Genomic DNA, 15,358 nt, shown 5'->3' on the forward strand with positions numbered 1-15,358 from the left:
TTGCATTCTTTTCCAACACCTCCACTTCTTGACTGACGCACGTGGAAGATTTTGTTACTTGGTGAAGAGGTCCTTGAAGGATGTCATTTATGACGTGACGGTTGGATTGTCTGTTGTTCTGGTAGATTGTTTAGGTTGGGAGAAAGAATCTAAAAGTGGAGTTTTTCTCTGTGATCTCTTGCTGGTTGTTGGCGGCGTGATGAGGCCCCTCTGGCTGGAGGCCCTGGCCCCAGTGTGTGGATGACTTCACTTCCCACATCCTGTGCTGCTCTGATTGCTTTAATCTCCCATGAAAGAGAGGAGACTGAATTCCTCCTTCCACTGAATTATCACACACACATGCTCTAACACAGACACATGCTTTTGTGCAGATGTCTTTTATTCTACAAGCACTTGTAGAAATAAAGTGAAATTAACTCAAATGTTTGTTTTTCATAAAGGCCTCTCTCAATAAGCTAATGGAGACTCTGGGACAGTCCGAGCCTTATTTCGTCAAGTGCATCCGTTCGAATGCTGACAAGGTAAACTGTTCATTTTCCAAAGGTGTTTGCTATCACCCCAGCTGTCTTTTATGTCTCACCTTTTCCTCCTGTGTTACGCCTCCTCACTCAGCTGCCTTTACGGTTCAATGATAACCTGGTGCTTAGGCAGCTGCGGTACACTGGGATGCTGGAGACTGTGCGCATCCGACAGTCGGGCTACAACATCAAGTACAGCTTCAAGGTGACGTTACTTTCTGTCTCACACGACATTTTGTCTACTGAAACTTGTGTGCAACCTCTGACCACAGACATTCAGGAGCATTCACAAATTGTAACATCATAATGCGTTTTATAAGGCTTCATGGAAGATGTTATGAATGTTCATAATCATTTATTGCTAACTTATGACAAGGTTTTGTTATTACAAATAACACTATTGTCTCAAATTCTGCACCTTCTATATTGAAGAAGCCTTCTCATCCATCATTCTAAACATCCATATCATAAGGCCTTATCAATGCATTATGATGTCTTATGAGTGTATGAGAACTTTACATGAAGTGTAACTCACTTTTCTTATCTGACAATTTTTTGTGTTTTGTATGTTGGAATGTTGAAATGGTGCCCTTTAAGGTTCCAAATCTCTGAATGACTTTTGAGGATAATCAAAGACGTCTTCTTGAATTCAAGGCTCCACTGAACAGTTCACTTAAAAAATGATAAAAAAAAACGACTTATTTCCGTGAATATATTTTCATTCAAATGATTTAACATATAGATTTTGCTGAATCATCAAAGAAGTTGTTTTTTTTGTATTGTATTAATATAATAAGTTGTTTTGTATTAGTTTATATTAGTAGTTGTTCTGTATTAGTTTATATTAGTATTGTGTCACTATAAAAATATAGCTAGCTTCAGGTAAAATTATTTTTGCAGAAACAAAAACATACCTAACTAAAGTTATGCTGTCAGCCCTAATGAGAAATGTCTGAGAGGTGGTATCATTTGGAGAACTCTGCTGCCACTTTTAGGAACAGAGCTGCTCCATTGTCCCGGGGTCTCTGAAACACACCCTCGACTTGTAATTGTATAAACACAGCATCAGTTTCCCAATCCACCCCCTGCAGCTCAGGCAGAGCAGAGTATTGGAATCAGACAATGGGCTTCAGTTAGTGAAGCAGGACTCCTGCATATTTATGTCATGATGTTCGAGACCTCTGCTGATATCAACATTACCGAACCCCAAAAATGTTTGACTCTAGCTGGTCTTGCCAAAAGCAGATTTCGGTTAGTGGTTCAGTTCACCATAACAGCTGATCATGGTTCTTAAAGGCTAAAATCTATCAGCAGAGTCTGTTGTGGACCTCACTCTGGTCATGTAAAGGATAAATGAAATTTGATTCATCAAACTAGACTGATTTCTTCTATAACTTCCTTTCTTGGCAAGTTTTTGTCATAGTGGACCAGAACCATGACTCAGGTTTTTCATGACATGAGATTTTTTTTTTCCCTTTGTGTTCAGGATTTTGTCCACCACTTCAATGTGTTGCTGCCTGAGGGCATTGGTGCTACCAGAGGTGACATCCAGGACAATCTGGATCAGCTCGACCTGGAACCAGATGACTACCAAGTCGGCAAAACAATGGTAGCTGTTCTTCTATCCTTGTGCATGAGACTGTAGATGAGAACACTCTATGAAAAACTCAAACTACGTAGCCTTCACTTGACACATTTTACCTCACTTGACCGAAAATTGAACTCCTTTTTTAAAAGTGCAACAAGGTTTATGACTAAAGTAATCAGCCGACAGGAATTTTTATTTTTTTAGATTAAATTTGTGTACATTAAATAACACACTACGTGGAATCTGTATGGTTTTGTTTTTTTGTCATTACTCATATTTTCAACTTGATGTTACAGTGTACCTAAAGTGGGAAACCAATGCAGATGACCGAGGTGTAAACAGGCAGCGTGCTTATGGGTTAATGATCGTCTATGATTTTTTTCTACCTTCATGTGAAGAACACTTGGCTTCATAATGCATCCTTTATTTAAAGAAAGGTGATGAAGAGAGACCCATATTTGGAGCGTGTGTCACTGTTGGGCAGGATGAGGGGTCCGTATCTTTGGGATATTGTCTATATAATTAAACTCGCCTGCCCAACATTTTTGCCGCCATGTGTCAGAGATGGCTCAGGTTTGTGTGTGTATGGATGTCTTTTTTGCTGGACCATTCATGGGCGTTAGCACGCCCACAGTCTGCAGCACTTGTCCATGCAGGCTTCCCTGCTCTCACCACTCTGTGGTCCCTCAGGTGTTCCTGCGGGAAGTGGCGCGTCAGCGGCTGCAGGCCTTGCTCCACAAAGAAGTTAACAGGCTCATTGTGATGCTACAGCAGCGGTTCCGAGCCTTGCTGGAGAGGAAACAGTTTGTCAGGATGAGAGAGGCGGCGGTTTGTATCCAGGTAAAGTTTCAATAGGTCCTGTCACATTCATCTTCATTTAGACTGGCTCCTCTATTTTATTTGCTTGTTTGGTGGCAGTATGTTCTTGTCTCAGAAGTATGATGTGTGTTTTCAGAAATGGTGGCGTCGACACAGCCACATGGGTGAAAAAGACGATCGGGAGTATAGCATCAAGCAGGGAGCAGCCGTGTGTATACAGAGACACTGGCGAGGTTACAGGCAGCGCGAGAGGTTGAAGCTGTGGAACGGTGCTGCGGTGGTCCTCCAGAAATCCTGGAGGCTATGGCTCGATCGGCGCTGCACTGCAGCCCTGGTTATTCAGGCAGCCTGGCGCTGCCATCAAGCCAGGGAATCGTACCTGCGGCTGTACGCTGTCACTCTTCAACTCCAGGCCCTTGTCAGAGGCTTCCTTGCCAGGCGGAGGTAAATATGTTGATCGACTAAAAATCAGTTTGCATCTCTCTCAATTCCGAGATTCTGATTTACATTTCTGATCACCAGATTTGGACATAATTAGATTTGTCTTTGCACACCGCACCTTCATTTTGTTGTTTTGTCTGGTAATAATTTTGTCAAGATAAACAGATATCACAAGTAATTCAACCCAATACAGATCGAGCCAGATGGGAAAACATTATTTAAAGCAGCGTGTTGGTGTTGTCCTAAATTGGAGGTGCTTTTTGTAAAACAAAGTCTTGTGGTTCACAGATTCAAAAGGCTGAAAGAAGAAAAGCTGGAGGAGCAGAAGGAGCAGCAGGAGAAGTTGCTTCAGCTGCAGAATGAGCCATCGCCAGAAGAAGGCTTGTCTTCAGGGAGAATAATGAGTAATGAGGATCTTCGTGACACTAAAGAGCAGAAAAATACCAAACTTGAAATGTGGGCGTCTGAGAAGCAACATCCTGGGAAAGAGGAGCGATCTTCATCTGTAAACTCTGAATCACTCGACTCGGTTTCGGGAGTTGTTGTCCGTGAGAAGAGCCAGACGAACACCCGGTCCAAGAGAGAGAGTCGCAGGATGCGAGAGTTGGAGCAGGCAAAGTTCAGCCTTGAGCTCCTTAAGGTGCGAGCCCACACTGGTGGGGCATCGTCTCCCTCTGAAGACAAACGCTGCTCTGTTGAGCTATTGCCTCCCACGACTCCCCCGCTGTGTTCACCACAGGGAACACCAGACAGCCAGAGCTCCAAGGGCAGTTTTGAGCTTTTAACAACAGACGAGGAGGCTCCTAAAGCTGTGGAGGAGGTGACAGACAGTGAGGACCTTTGCTCCCCTATTACCTCAGAACCTTCGATTATAGAACCTGCCACACAGCTCGATGATCTGAAGCAGATGCTGGTGTCTCAACCTGTCCCACTGTCTGTTAACCAGAGTCGTGCTAATGTGGATCTGGCAGCGGCACCATTCTCAAATTTGCCCAAAATTGAAAACTACCTCCCAACGTTTTACGTCCCTGCTAAAGAAAGCACTCCAGTTATTCCTCGGTCTGTTACTGAAGAACCTCCACAAAGTATGGAGACAAACCTTCCTACAACTCATCCTTCGATATCAGTGAAACCTGTTAAAGAAAGGCGAGAATCAATCCGCCGACCGGTGGTGGTGGTCATCAGCATGCAGAAGGAAATTCCAGTGAGTGAAGAGCAGAGCAGCTTTGTCTCTCCAGCTGTGGCACCCCAAGATCTGGAACCCCATGAAGGAGGTCCCTCTGCTCCTCACACTGCGGCTCCTGTTGTCTCTCAAGCTGACCCAGTCGTTCTGGAGAAGCTGCTGAGGCTGAATGAAGAAAAGGAGGAGAGGCAAAGGAATCAGCAACAGCAGAATGAGAGAAACATGATGGAGCAGATTAGACAGCAGAAAGAAGTTTTGGAGCGTCAGCGTCTGCACTTTGCTCAGTTTGAGAGAGACCGCTTTGAGAAGCAGAAGGGAGAAGCTCTGCAGAAGATACAACAGAGCAGGATTGCCAGCACTGAAGGTCCTGCAGCTCCTGCCTCGAACAAACCACCTAGACCTAGCTCTTTGTTAATTGAGAGAATATCAGGACATGTCCCCCACAACAGGACCCAGTCAGAGTCCACTAGCCCACCTCCTGGGTCTGGCCAGAGCAAAGGTCATCATACGCAGCCTCCTCCGCCTGCCTCTGCTCCCACAGAGAGACGTAGGGATCCTAAAACGAGGGCTGAGGGCTGGGCTCCTAAACTGGTCCTGGAGTCCAAGAATCCAGGAACCTCCAGAGGGACAACTTCCACCAAGAGGACTCAGCTAAGCTTGGGAACCAAAGTTGGCTTGACGGAAAAGTCTGGGAACATCTTCTTCTCTCCGAAAGACAAAGTGACTTTCACAAAGTAAGTCATTGACCTTGTAATGCCTCTCAGAAACAGTCCATCTCTACCTCTGCTGTCTGAGTCCTGGACTCACATGTGGTTTGGGTGTCTGTATGAAGTCATAGTAATCAATAGTGTTTTCTTTTCAATGTGGGAGGGTGGGTTCTGCGTCAGGTCCCACCCTAATGCCCAGAAGTCATTAATAACTTCTGGGCATTTTTAATGCCCATCTCCCTGTGGAGACTAAAGAGTTAGAAGTTTCAGACTTGTGACCTATATCCAGCCCAAATAAAGAGAGAGGTACCCAAGCAAAATGTAATGTAATGTAGGTGGTCAGCTTTTTATTGAGTGCGAACCCCATCTGGAGTATTCAGCTGTTCAGCTCATCATCCAGCTTGGGTTCACCTCAAACAAGGGCTGTGGTGATCTTGCCAATAACTTTGACCTTCTTACTTTTCAGATTTGATGGCGAAGTCATCTCGAAAGAGTCGCCTGCAGTCAGTCCAAAAGACGGACCAGCACCAGTCATTAAGCTGCCCAGAGGAAAAGCTCGGGATGTAAGCACCTGTTTCCTTCTAATCTTGCATGTGTCTGTTTTGAGCATTGCTAGTCTGAGATGTGCATTAATGGATCATGAATCCCGTTTGCAATTGGACGTGAACAGCTGAACCCAGCTACAAAATGAACCACTGTATGCAGTGACGAGGAAGCAGTCACTCCATTTCAACTTACTGTTATCACTCCCGGTGAACTCCAGGTTGGCAGAGCCGGCCAAAAAAAGAAAGCTAGAATGGCCCGGACCCGCTCCGACTTCCTCACACGAGCCCCCATCCTCTCAGTCGGGGGTGATTCAGATGAGGATGACTATGAGGGTCCCAGACATTACACACTCCCCCTGCCCAAGCAGAGCGCCGTGGATGCAGACTTAGGAGGGCCCTGTTTCAGTGACTCGGACATGGTAACTGGTGCCACCGCAGCCGCAGCTGGCGCTCACTAGCTCCCTCTAGCGTGGCTTCTTTGAACTAACCCCACAATCCAAGGACAGGAACTAAGCCTCCAACTTCTGACTTGACCTGAGATCAACTAACATCCACTGAAAATGGAAGGCACATTTTAAAGGCATGCCAAAAGTCAACTTGTAAACAAACGCTTATCCTTCAAAGCTGTTGATCAAACAGCTGTGTATTTTTGAGAGAGATAGTCACAGGATCATTTTTAAAATGTGCCTTTCCTCAATGATTTGCCTTCTCTGACCTTTTCTCTCAGACGTAATGACCGCATTTGCTTGGTATTTGATGTCTACCTGCATGTCTATAGAAATTAAGCCTTTTTGTCTTTACTTTTCATTTAGTTCTCTGCTCTGCACTCCAACGACTTGATTTGAATTCTTGAATTTATATTCCAGCCGGCTGAGGAGCAGAAGGGCCTGCACAAAGTCCTGTCGTCTGGAGATTTGGGGAAAGTTGACTCCATGAGGAAGAATTCCCAAGATGGAAGGTTTGAATAGTCTTTCGCTTGTGTCAGCAGTTTGATGTCATTGACGTTTTTTTTTTAAACTGACCACTCTTCTCCACAGAGTTCGAGGTAGGATGCGTTTCTGGGGCAAGACCAAGTATGGGGAAAAGAAGACTTCCAGAGAAAAGCTGATATGTGGATCTGATTCCCTGGATGGGGAATCTGGAGAAACTGGAATTTCACTGGGAGACGGTTAGAGCAACAGTTTTATTGCCATTTCATCATCAAATAAATCAAAATAAGATGCTAGTCAAATAGAGTTGGTGCTGGAACGGTCTCTTTTTTTCTCTGCTGTGCAGCAGGTCAGGAGAACATGTCGCCTCCATGTAGCCCTGATCTGACAGTGGATCGAGATTTGAAAGACCTCAAGGAGAACAAGAAACCATCTCCCAAAGTGAAAAGGAGGCGCAGCGTTAAGATTAGCTATGTGACGCTGGAGCCGGCTCCGTGGCAGAACGAGTCCATGCAGATTCTCACCTGCACCAATGACTACAGGAGCATGAATGACTTCCTCATGAGGAAGGTGAGTGCACGTCGTACTTGTCAAGTTTCCGCTTGAGGCAGTGGTGACACGGGGTGATGATTTAGAATCAGGTCTTTCTTTTTTTCATCAATTATCATTTTTAGAATATTTCCATCCGTGTGTAGATCTTGTATAACCGATTGAGTTTCGTCCTTTTGAATCCATTTCAGTGCAATAGGAATAGGAATAACTTCAGACTAACATGCTTAATGTACAGCAACAAACTTGCTTGTTTAATTACAATTTATTCTCTTGACTCAGATCAATGACTTGGACACTGAGGACAGCAAGAAGGACACCATGGTCGATGTTGTGTTTAAAAAGGCTTTGAAGGAGTTTCGACTGAACATCTTCAACTCTTACTCCACAGCTTTGGCAGTATGTGGCTTTCAATATTATTCCAGAACCCACTTTTAGGAGTCGTTTATTATAGTCTGTCTCTTTATACCTTAGATGGATGATGGGAAGAGTATCCGCTACAAAGACCTCTACGCTCTATTTGAACAAATCCTGGAGAAGACCATGCGGCAAGAGCAGAGGGACTGGAGGGAATCGCCAGTCAAAGTTTGGGTCAACACTTTTAAAGTGTTTCTGGATGAGTTCATGATGGAGAACAAGCCGCTGGACAACACACTCAGCAGGGTAATGACACGGAAGGCTCCTGATACCTCACTGACGCTTAATGATGGGCTTTTGAAACACCCCATAAAGTATAGTTTCACTGATGATAAACTGTTTTTTATCGCCTCATGGAGCTGAAAGTAGCTGCTGAAGTAGTGATGTAGTCCATGATATGAGCTGCATTTATTCTGTGTTTCTTTATTAATCACATGTACAATAAAAACACCAATGATCTATTGACTGCTTCTGTTTCGCATCCTGCAGCAGGCGCCAAAACCTGAGCGCAAAAAACGGAGGAAAAAGGACACCGATGTTGTAAGTCATCCTCGTTGTGAACACGTTTCACAGGAACCAGAGACTGTGCGTCATGCTCTGCTGCCCCCTTCAGGTGGAGGAGCATAACGGCCACATCTTCAAGTCCACGCAGTATAGCATCCCCACCTTCTGTGAATATTGCATGTCGCTCATCTGGATGATGGATCGGGCCTGCGTCTGCAAACGTGAGCATGCAGCAAGAACTTCTTTACTGAACAGAACATGTCAAGATAGCTCTCATAAACTTGCACAAATGTGTGGTTCGTTGATATTTATTTGTGTTTCTCTGAGTAGTCATTGATCCGTGAGCTGACACGTCTTTGCCTGAAATATTTCAGTCCATCTTTCATAACAACAATCAGTCATCATGATGCAATTTACCTCAAGTATGTTGTCATCATCTCTCTATGAATCAGTTTATGGTTGTGAGATGATTTACTTTAGCGATTCCTTTTTTGATCAGGGAGAGTCTTGCTTTGCATTTTTCATAGTTCATAGTTTAGGATGTCTTTTGTAGCACCGTGTATTACAGGGGCTTTATACTGTTAATGCCAGTGTTGTACTGAAGGAATGGAGTGATTCATTCACAATAATGATAAACAATGGAACTTGTTCAGTGACCAAGAACTTTTGATTGATTTTTATGTTTCTTTATTTAGTCATTTGACGTTGCATCATCCAAAGATGAAAGGCACCATGGAAATACTCAAAACAAATTAAAGTCTTGTTGTGAGCTAAAACATAATGTCAAGGTTATTATATTGAATAATACACGTAAATGAGAATGAATTTCATTTTGATCTAATCTCTGTCTGTTTCGATGCTAACTCGAATAAAACGCACACACTCACATGGCCAATTCACCAAACACTTAATCTTTAAATTACCAACACTCATAGACATTCACGTGACAGACATGGATAGACAAAAAAAAAGCACAAACTCAGCAGGTCAGTTTGCAGCTTGTGAGCTGCGGCGCTCCGCCTCCTTCGCTATAATCAGATTGTTTTCAACTCGACTCATGAGGTCTGTGGCTCTTAGACTCCAAAGATCTCTGCACAGTTTGCCCTTTCATTCTCCTAACAGGATGTTTTCTCTGCACCAGCCAAAATAGCTTTGGCCCCTGAAGTGATCTTTTTTTCGCCCTCTGATTCATTTTTTTGATAATGAGGAGACACTGCCCGCCAGTGGAGATTGGTGATGACATGCTTGATTTTTCTCGCTGTGTCTACCCAGTGTGCCGATACGCCTGCCACAGAAAGTGCTGCCAAAAGATGACCACCAAATGCAGTAAGAAGGTGAGTTGGCCATTTTGCGTAAGCTGTAATTTTGCCACTTGTGAAATCATGTTTTCGTGCCACTTAATGTGTTGGTGACGCTCAGGGCTGAGTCACCAGAAATACATTGTGTATAAAAAAAAAAAAAGGTCCATTCAGATTGTGATACAGCAATTGTGATATTTCATGAAGCGAAATGCAAAGAGAGTTGAGTGTTGTCTCTATTTCAACAGTTTGACCCAGAGCTTTCCTCAAGACAGTTTGGTGTCGAGGTCTCTCGCCTGACAAACGATGAACGAACGGTCCCCCTGGTGGTGGAGAAGCTCATCAACTATATCGAGATGCATGGCCTTTACACCGAAGGAATATACCGGAAATCAGGCTCAGCTAATAAAATCAGAGAGCTCAAGCAAGGGCTGGACTCAGGTAATTCACAAGCCCTGACTATAAAAAATGCAACTCCAGATTTATTACTTGTGGTCTCAAGCTCTTGTCATCTTGTCTTGTCTTGTCTTGTCATGTCAGATAGTATACCTATTATTTTATTCTCGGTTTACATCTCAACAGACAGTAGTTAATTCTATAATCTTATTTTCGTTTTATGTGTCTCTTTCTAACTCCGAATATTTACATATAGCTAATGCAGGATAGGTTAGGTTAGGAAGGTTAGGAAGGAGTCTCCATGGTTGATGAGGTTTGCTGATGATAGTGTTTTGAATGAGAGAAAACATGAGGTAGCGGAGAAGCTGGAAAGATGAGGAATGTAGAAGAAACAAGACAGGTTATGTGTATGTAAATGAGAGAGAGGCTGGCAGTGAAACAGATGGGTTCAAGTACAGAGTAATGTACAGAATGTACTTGGGTGAAAGGGAACTTTTATAGGAGCGCAGTGAGAGCTGCCATGTTGGTTGGTTTAAACGCAGGAGTTATGCCTCGAGGACAAAAAGCAGACTTAAGATGGCAGAGTTGAAGATGCACTGTAAACAAGGATATCTGAGGCACAGCTCATGTGGGGAAGTTTGTACTCCAAGTTAGGCAGACCAGACTAGATGGAAAGGACCCGTGGAGAGATGGGGAACACAAAATGAAAGGAGGAGAGGCAGAGAACCGATGAGTCATGCGTGATGGAGAACAAGAAGTTGTTCTGCTGAAAGAGAGACGATTCCCATACATTCAATGAAGAAAAAATGCATTCTACTTGTTTTAGAGCAGCTATTATGTACTTTCATTTGTGGAATGGCAGCTTTTTCAGTTGTACTGAAAGAGTGAAAGAACTTGTGAGGGAAATGGGAAATGCAACCAATTAATTCTCCTTTAAGACCCCTTTATTGAGGAGTCCAACTCACTGTTACTTCCATAAAAATGTTTCCTGACTGGATCAGAAATTCTGACCGGTCTTATTTTTATTTTATATTCTTGTGACTGCTTTATACCCTAAAGATCTAACTGTATCATGTCTCTACTTACTGTTTTCGTGTAAGAGTGGGGCATGGAGAAGCGTGGCCTGGGTTCTTTTGTAATTGTAAAATGTATTTGTTACTATCAAGTGTATGTAAACTCAAAAGATTTATGAACAAAATGTCTCACCTATAAAATAACATAATCTTATGTTTGCAAATTAAAGACTAAATGTGCCTCCTCAGTGGACTGTTATTCCACTAATGTAAAATATCATGGTGCTCGTGTCAATGCAGATGCAGAGAACATGAATTTGGACGACTACAACATCCACGTCATTGCAAGTGTTTTCAAGCAGTGGCTGAGGGATCTGCCCAATCCGCTGATGACCTTTGAGCTCTATGAGGAGTTTGTTCGTGCCATGGGTAAGAACTCTCCATGCTTAAGTGATTTGCCATGTAAATAGTTTGTGTTCTTTGGGTTCCATTGTGCCAACGTAACTGGTGTTTTTGTAAACGTGCCCAGGTTTGCTGGATAAAAAAGAAACAACCAGAGGAGTGTATTCGGTAATCGACCAGCTGAGCCGAACCCATCTAAATACCCTGGAGCGGCTTATTTTCCATCTTGTCAGGTGAGGAAAGCTCCGCTATAAAAGTTGTTTTGTTCATTTGAAATCTGACAGGGACTTCTGTCTTCAGAATCGCTCTGCAAGAGGAAACTAATCGGATGTCTGCAAACGCCTTGGCCATTGTTTTTGCTCCCTGCATTCTCCGCTGTCCCAACTCCATCGACCTGATGCAGAGTGTCCAAGACATCGGCAAAACCACAGCGTAAGCCTAACATGAGTCCTGATCAAAACACACACAGAGTCCATATATATATATATATATATATATATATATATATATATATATGACATGTATTTTTGCAGTAGCATCACATTACTATCCTACTGTTGACAGCATTGGTCACAGAGTGTGGGGCTGGTCACGTGGCCTCTTGAGCTTCAACAATGCTCACTGCATACTTAAGTCAGGCATATGCAACAGCATTAAGTTCTTTTCTAATGTATATTCATAAGGTTTCTGCCATTTTTTTTTCAGCTGTGTAGAACTCATCATCTGTGAGCAGATGACCAAGTACAAAATGCGCCTGAAGGACATCAACACTCTGGAGTTTGCTGAGAATAAAGCCAAGTGCAGACTCACACTCATCAGAAGATCAATGGTAGGATTACCGAGATTAATCCTCATCTAACAAGCTGACTGTTGTTCAAATGTTGATTCTAATTAATATTATGCTTATTAATATATAATGTGCAGTTGGTGAAAAGAGAATTCATGTTTTAATGGTCTTGTTTACCTCAGCACTTACTACCAAAAATGTCTGGAAGGGACATTGAAAAGAACATTGCACGTTAATCTCTTTTATGTATGAAATTAAATCACTTTTCATTCAATGTGTTTTCCTTGATTTCAATACTAATCCCATGTTTCGCCTCTCCTTTTTTGCTGCTCAGAAAAACATGAAAAAGGTGAAATTGTCATGTCGTCTGTGGTTTAGTGTGGCATTATTGTACGAAGGCTAGACGTGTCATTGGTGCTGTATTGTATGCATGCTCATCAAAAGCTGTTTGCTTATGATAAAAAGTTGAGGTGACGCTACTTTTTTCCATCAGGGAAAAGGCCACGTCCGACGCCTCAGCTACAACACGCCTTCGTCTCCAGTTAGTCCACGCCTTCCGTCAGTTTCGTCCACGGTGATTGAAGAGAGCGAAGGGGGCGATGCGGCAGAATCTTTGACGGACATTTCGGATCACCAGGAAGCAGCCATGCAGAAGGAAGAGAGAGACTTGGCTGAGCACATTGAGTACCTGCAGAAAGAGAAGTAAGCACTCTTTTAAACATATCTTGAAATGTGTTCCCAGGTATGAATAAGTAGAATATACATGCGTGAAGAAATGACACACTTTCCCTGTGTGTTAAACCTGTTTGTTTTTGTGCTTACGCTGATCTTGTTTGATTTTACAGAGAGGAGTTGACTTTTGAAATGTTGACTCTGGAGCCTCGAGCATCTGACGATGAGACCTTGGAGTCAGAAGCATCTATTGGTACAGCTGACAGCTCCGAAAACCTCAATGTGGACTCTGAGGGGACCACATCTGATTTCTCTGGTAAATTGAGAATTTAAATGTTTTCTGGCGATCCAATCTAAATCCAGACTCCAGAGCACGGTAGCTGATGATAGCATGCAGTTATAGTAGAATGAAGAAATGTCTCATGTTTCTGCTCTTTGCATGTACGATCAAGTTAACTTTTATCTTTCATGAAACTTATTATATAAATTTGCATTCTCCTACAGAAAGAGGTCCAGGTATGATGTCCCACTGGTCTTTGAGACCCGATGATCGGAGTCCCCGCCGCCGCCGCACCCTCAGGAGACAACCGGACTCTGTGGACTCCGTGGACTCCTCCTCCAGCGTTTCCTCCTACTCGTCCTCATCACACTTCCAGCCGGTTTCCTCGTCCACCAACAGCCATGTCTTTTGTTTCCACTCCAAGTCTCCGCCCTTAAACTCAGGTGGGGCCCACGGCGTGAGCACATTGCCGGGGTCTCGCACTAGCAGCATGGAGAGCAGTCCTGCGACCGAGCAAGACAGTGAACACAACGAAAGATCCCAGTTTACTAGCAGAGCCACTTTCAATGCTGAGAAAGGCAAGCAGAAACTGAGGGGGGCCCGGCACTCGAACCTGAGGCACCCTAGAGACGGCGGCGGCCGTAGCAGAGACCCTCCAGATTTGTCGCCACAGCTGTTGCTGTTAGGCAACAATGAATTTATGGTATGAAGGACTTTGATAGCCATCACTCTTCCCATTTATTTCTGTAAAACCCTGCTTAGAATTTCCCGAAAGTGCCGTGAATCAAGATGCCACACAAGATGTTTAACTAAAGGTACAAGAATCGGAGAGAGCTCTTCTCTGGTGCACATCACGACCACCTTGTGTCTCTTCCTGCCTTGGCAGCTTTTATTCCAAGAGGTAATGCACTGAGCAGGACAATGAAAGGGAAAGTGTGAACAGGTGAATGACCACTTGACTTCAGGGAACGTTCCGGGCCGGACAGCAAAGCAGTTGTCTTTTTTCTTACCCCCAACACCACAGAGGACGTCAGGAGGCGCTGATGCTGGGCTGAGATTAAGTGCTAAATATTTAGCTGTGTTGCGTTTACAATACAGTCTACATGGTGGATGATCAACTGCTACAAATCCCTTTATGCTTATTTAATATATTTTAAAGTCACATGAATATTTTAGCATATAATATACAGGTATAAATACTGTACAAAGCCGGAACACCAGCCTGTGCTGGGTAGTTGAAGTCAATATTTATCTTTTGTTTTTTTGTTTTTTTTTGTTTGGACAAATTGTAAGGATTCAGGCTGTGTATGATTTGTTGTTGTGTGAGAGTGCATGTGTGTGTGCAAGGAAGCAAGAAAACCACTCGGTGTGTTTTAAGTCTGCTGCTTTTCCCCCTCCACAAGGGGGAATGTCGCCATTAAAGGGACCAAGTGAGCTGGTTTGAAGTTCCAGCCAAGGTGATCCATGTATTAAGTCTCTGCATCGACTCCTTAACAGCCATAAACCAATGTTATTGTACAGTACTGGATATGTACAATGAAATGCCATTCTATTATTGACCTGTTGTTGACCTCCCAACACCCTTGACCCCCATTTTTGTCTCAATTGTTTTCTCAATAGCAACCAACATAAACCTGAACTCGTGGTCTGTCTTTATTATTTTTGGTGAATTTCATGTCCAGTTTGTATTTCTAAGTTGGTACTTGACTACATTTTCTTCAAACTAAATCTTTCCCTTTGCTGGCCTCCATCAGACATATTTTGAAACTGTTGCTCTCTATAACTTTCTAGGAGGATGAACATGATCACAATGACATTGGTCAGTTTTTCTGATCTATTTCCATTAGATGTCATGTATTTTATACATTCAGAAGCAGTGGTGTTTACGTTGCATGCAATGTAAATAAGTTATTAGTGTTTACGCAACTGCTTAATACCACAGTATCACACTAATAACTGTAATGTTTTCATACGGATGATTGATTGTGTCGACAGATAACAAATGTTTGTCACCCTCACCCGCTAAAACTATTAGTACCAAGACCTTATATTGCTATTGTTGATGTTGCTCAGGTCCAGCTTGAGGCGGCTCTGTGGTTGCCGGGCAATCACAGGTTAATTGGTGAATTCAAATGTGATGTCCTCTCACCCTGTACAGCTGGGATCGGCTCTTTCCCTTGAGATAGGACTGAGGCTCAGTGACGTGACTGTCTTTGACCTCCAGCCTCCCTCAGTAGCTGCTGGCCTGACCTGGCAACAGAAGCGTGAATGTCATGTCATGTTATGAACTGCAGTTTCAGGTGAGTGTGT

General features: G+C 43.4%; 1 protein-coding gene across 15 annotated transcripts in view; it reads left to right on the forward strand.

Annotated features, from left to right (window-relative positions):
- The window catches only part of myo9aa (myosin IXAa), a 67,938-nt gene extending 53,251 nt beyond the window's left edge, over positions 1–14,687 (forward strand). For 5 of the 15 annotated variants that reach the window (XM_053864392.1, XM_053864399.1, XM_053864383.1 and 2 more), the window contains 25 exons: positions 441–521; positions 613–723; positions 2,005–2,127; positions 2,797–2,946; positions 3,062–3,369; positions 3,655–5,283; positions 5,723–5,819; positions 6,020–6,220; positions 6,668–6,759; positions 6,839–6,969; positions 7,077–7,300; positions 7,562–7,678; positions 7,754–7,942; positions 8,186–8,236; positions 8,310–8,421; positions 9,473–9,534; positions 9,747–9,939; positions 11,208–11,336; positions 11,437–11,542; positions 11,610–11,741; positions 12,015–12,138; positions 12,431–12,445; positions 12,590–12,798; positions 12,942–13,084; positions 13,273–14,687. In XM_053864392.1, coding sequence (XP_053720367.1) covers positions 441–521; positions 613–723; positions 2,005–2,127; positions 2,797–2,946; positions 3,062–3,369; positions 3,655–5,283; positions 5,723–5,819; positions 6,020–6,220; positions 6,668–6,759; positions 6,839–6,969; positions 7,077–7,300; positions 7,562–7,678; positions 7,754–7,942; positions 8,186–8,236; positions 8,310–8,421; positions 9,473–9,534; positions 9,747–9,939; positions 11,208–11,336; positions 11,437–11,542; positions 11,610–11,741; positions 12,015–12,138; positions 12,431–12,445; positions 12,590–12,798; positions 12,942–13,084; positions 13,273–13,757 — 5,214 coding nt within the window. In that variant the 3' untranslated portion in view covers positions 13,758–14,687. The remainder of the gene's footprint in view (positions 1–440; positions 522–612; positions 724–2,004; positions 2,128–2,796; positions 2,947–3,061; positions 3,370–3,654; positions 5,284–5,722; positions 5,820–6,019; positions 6,221–6,667; positions 6,760–6,838; positions 6,970–7,076; positions 7,301–7,561; positions 7,679–7,753; positions 7,943–8,185; positions 8,237–8,309; positions 8,422–9,472; positions 9,535–9,746; positions 9,940–11,207; positions 11,337–11,436; positions 11,543–11,609; positions 11,742–12,014; positions 12,139–12,430; positions 12,446–12,589; positions 12,799–12,941; positions 13,085–13,272) is intronic. The other 10 variants (XM_053864387.1, XM_053864398.1, XM_053864390.1 and 7 more) reach the window with 7 other exon arrangements.
- Positions 14,688–15,358: the final 671 nt, after the last annotated feature.

Source organism: Synchiropus splendidus, chromosome 5 (assembly GCF_027744825.2).
Source record: "Synchiropus splendidus isolate RoL2022-P1 chromosome 5, RoL_Sspl_1.0, whole genome shotgun sequence".
Classification (NCBI taxonomy): Eukaryota; Metazoa; Chordata; class Actinopteri; order Syngnathiformes; family Callionymidae; genus Synchiropus; species Synchiropus splendidus.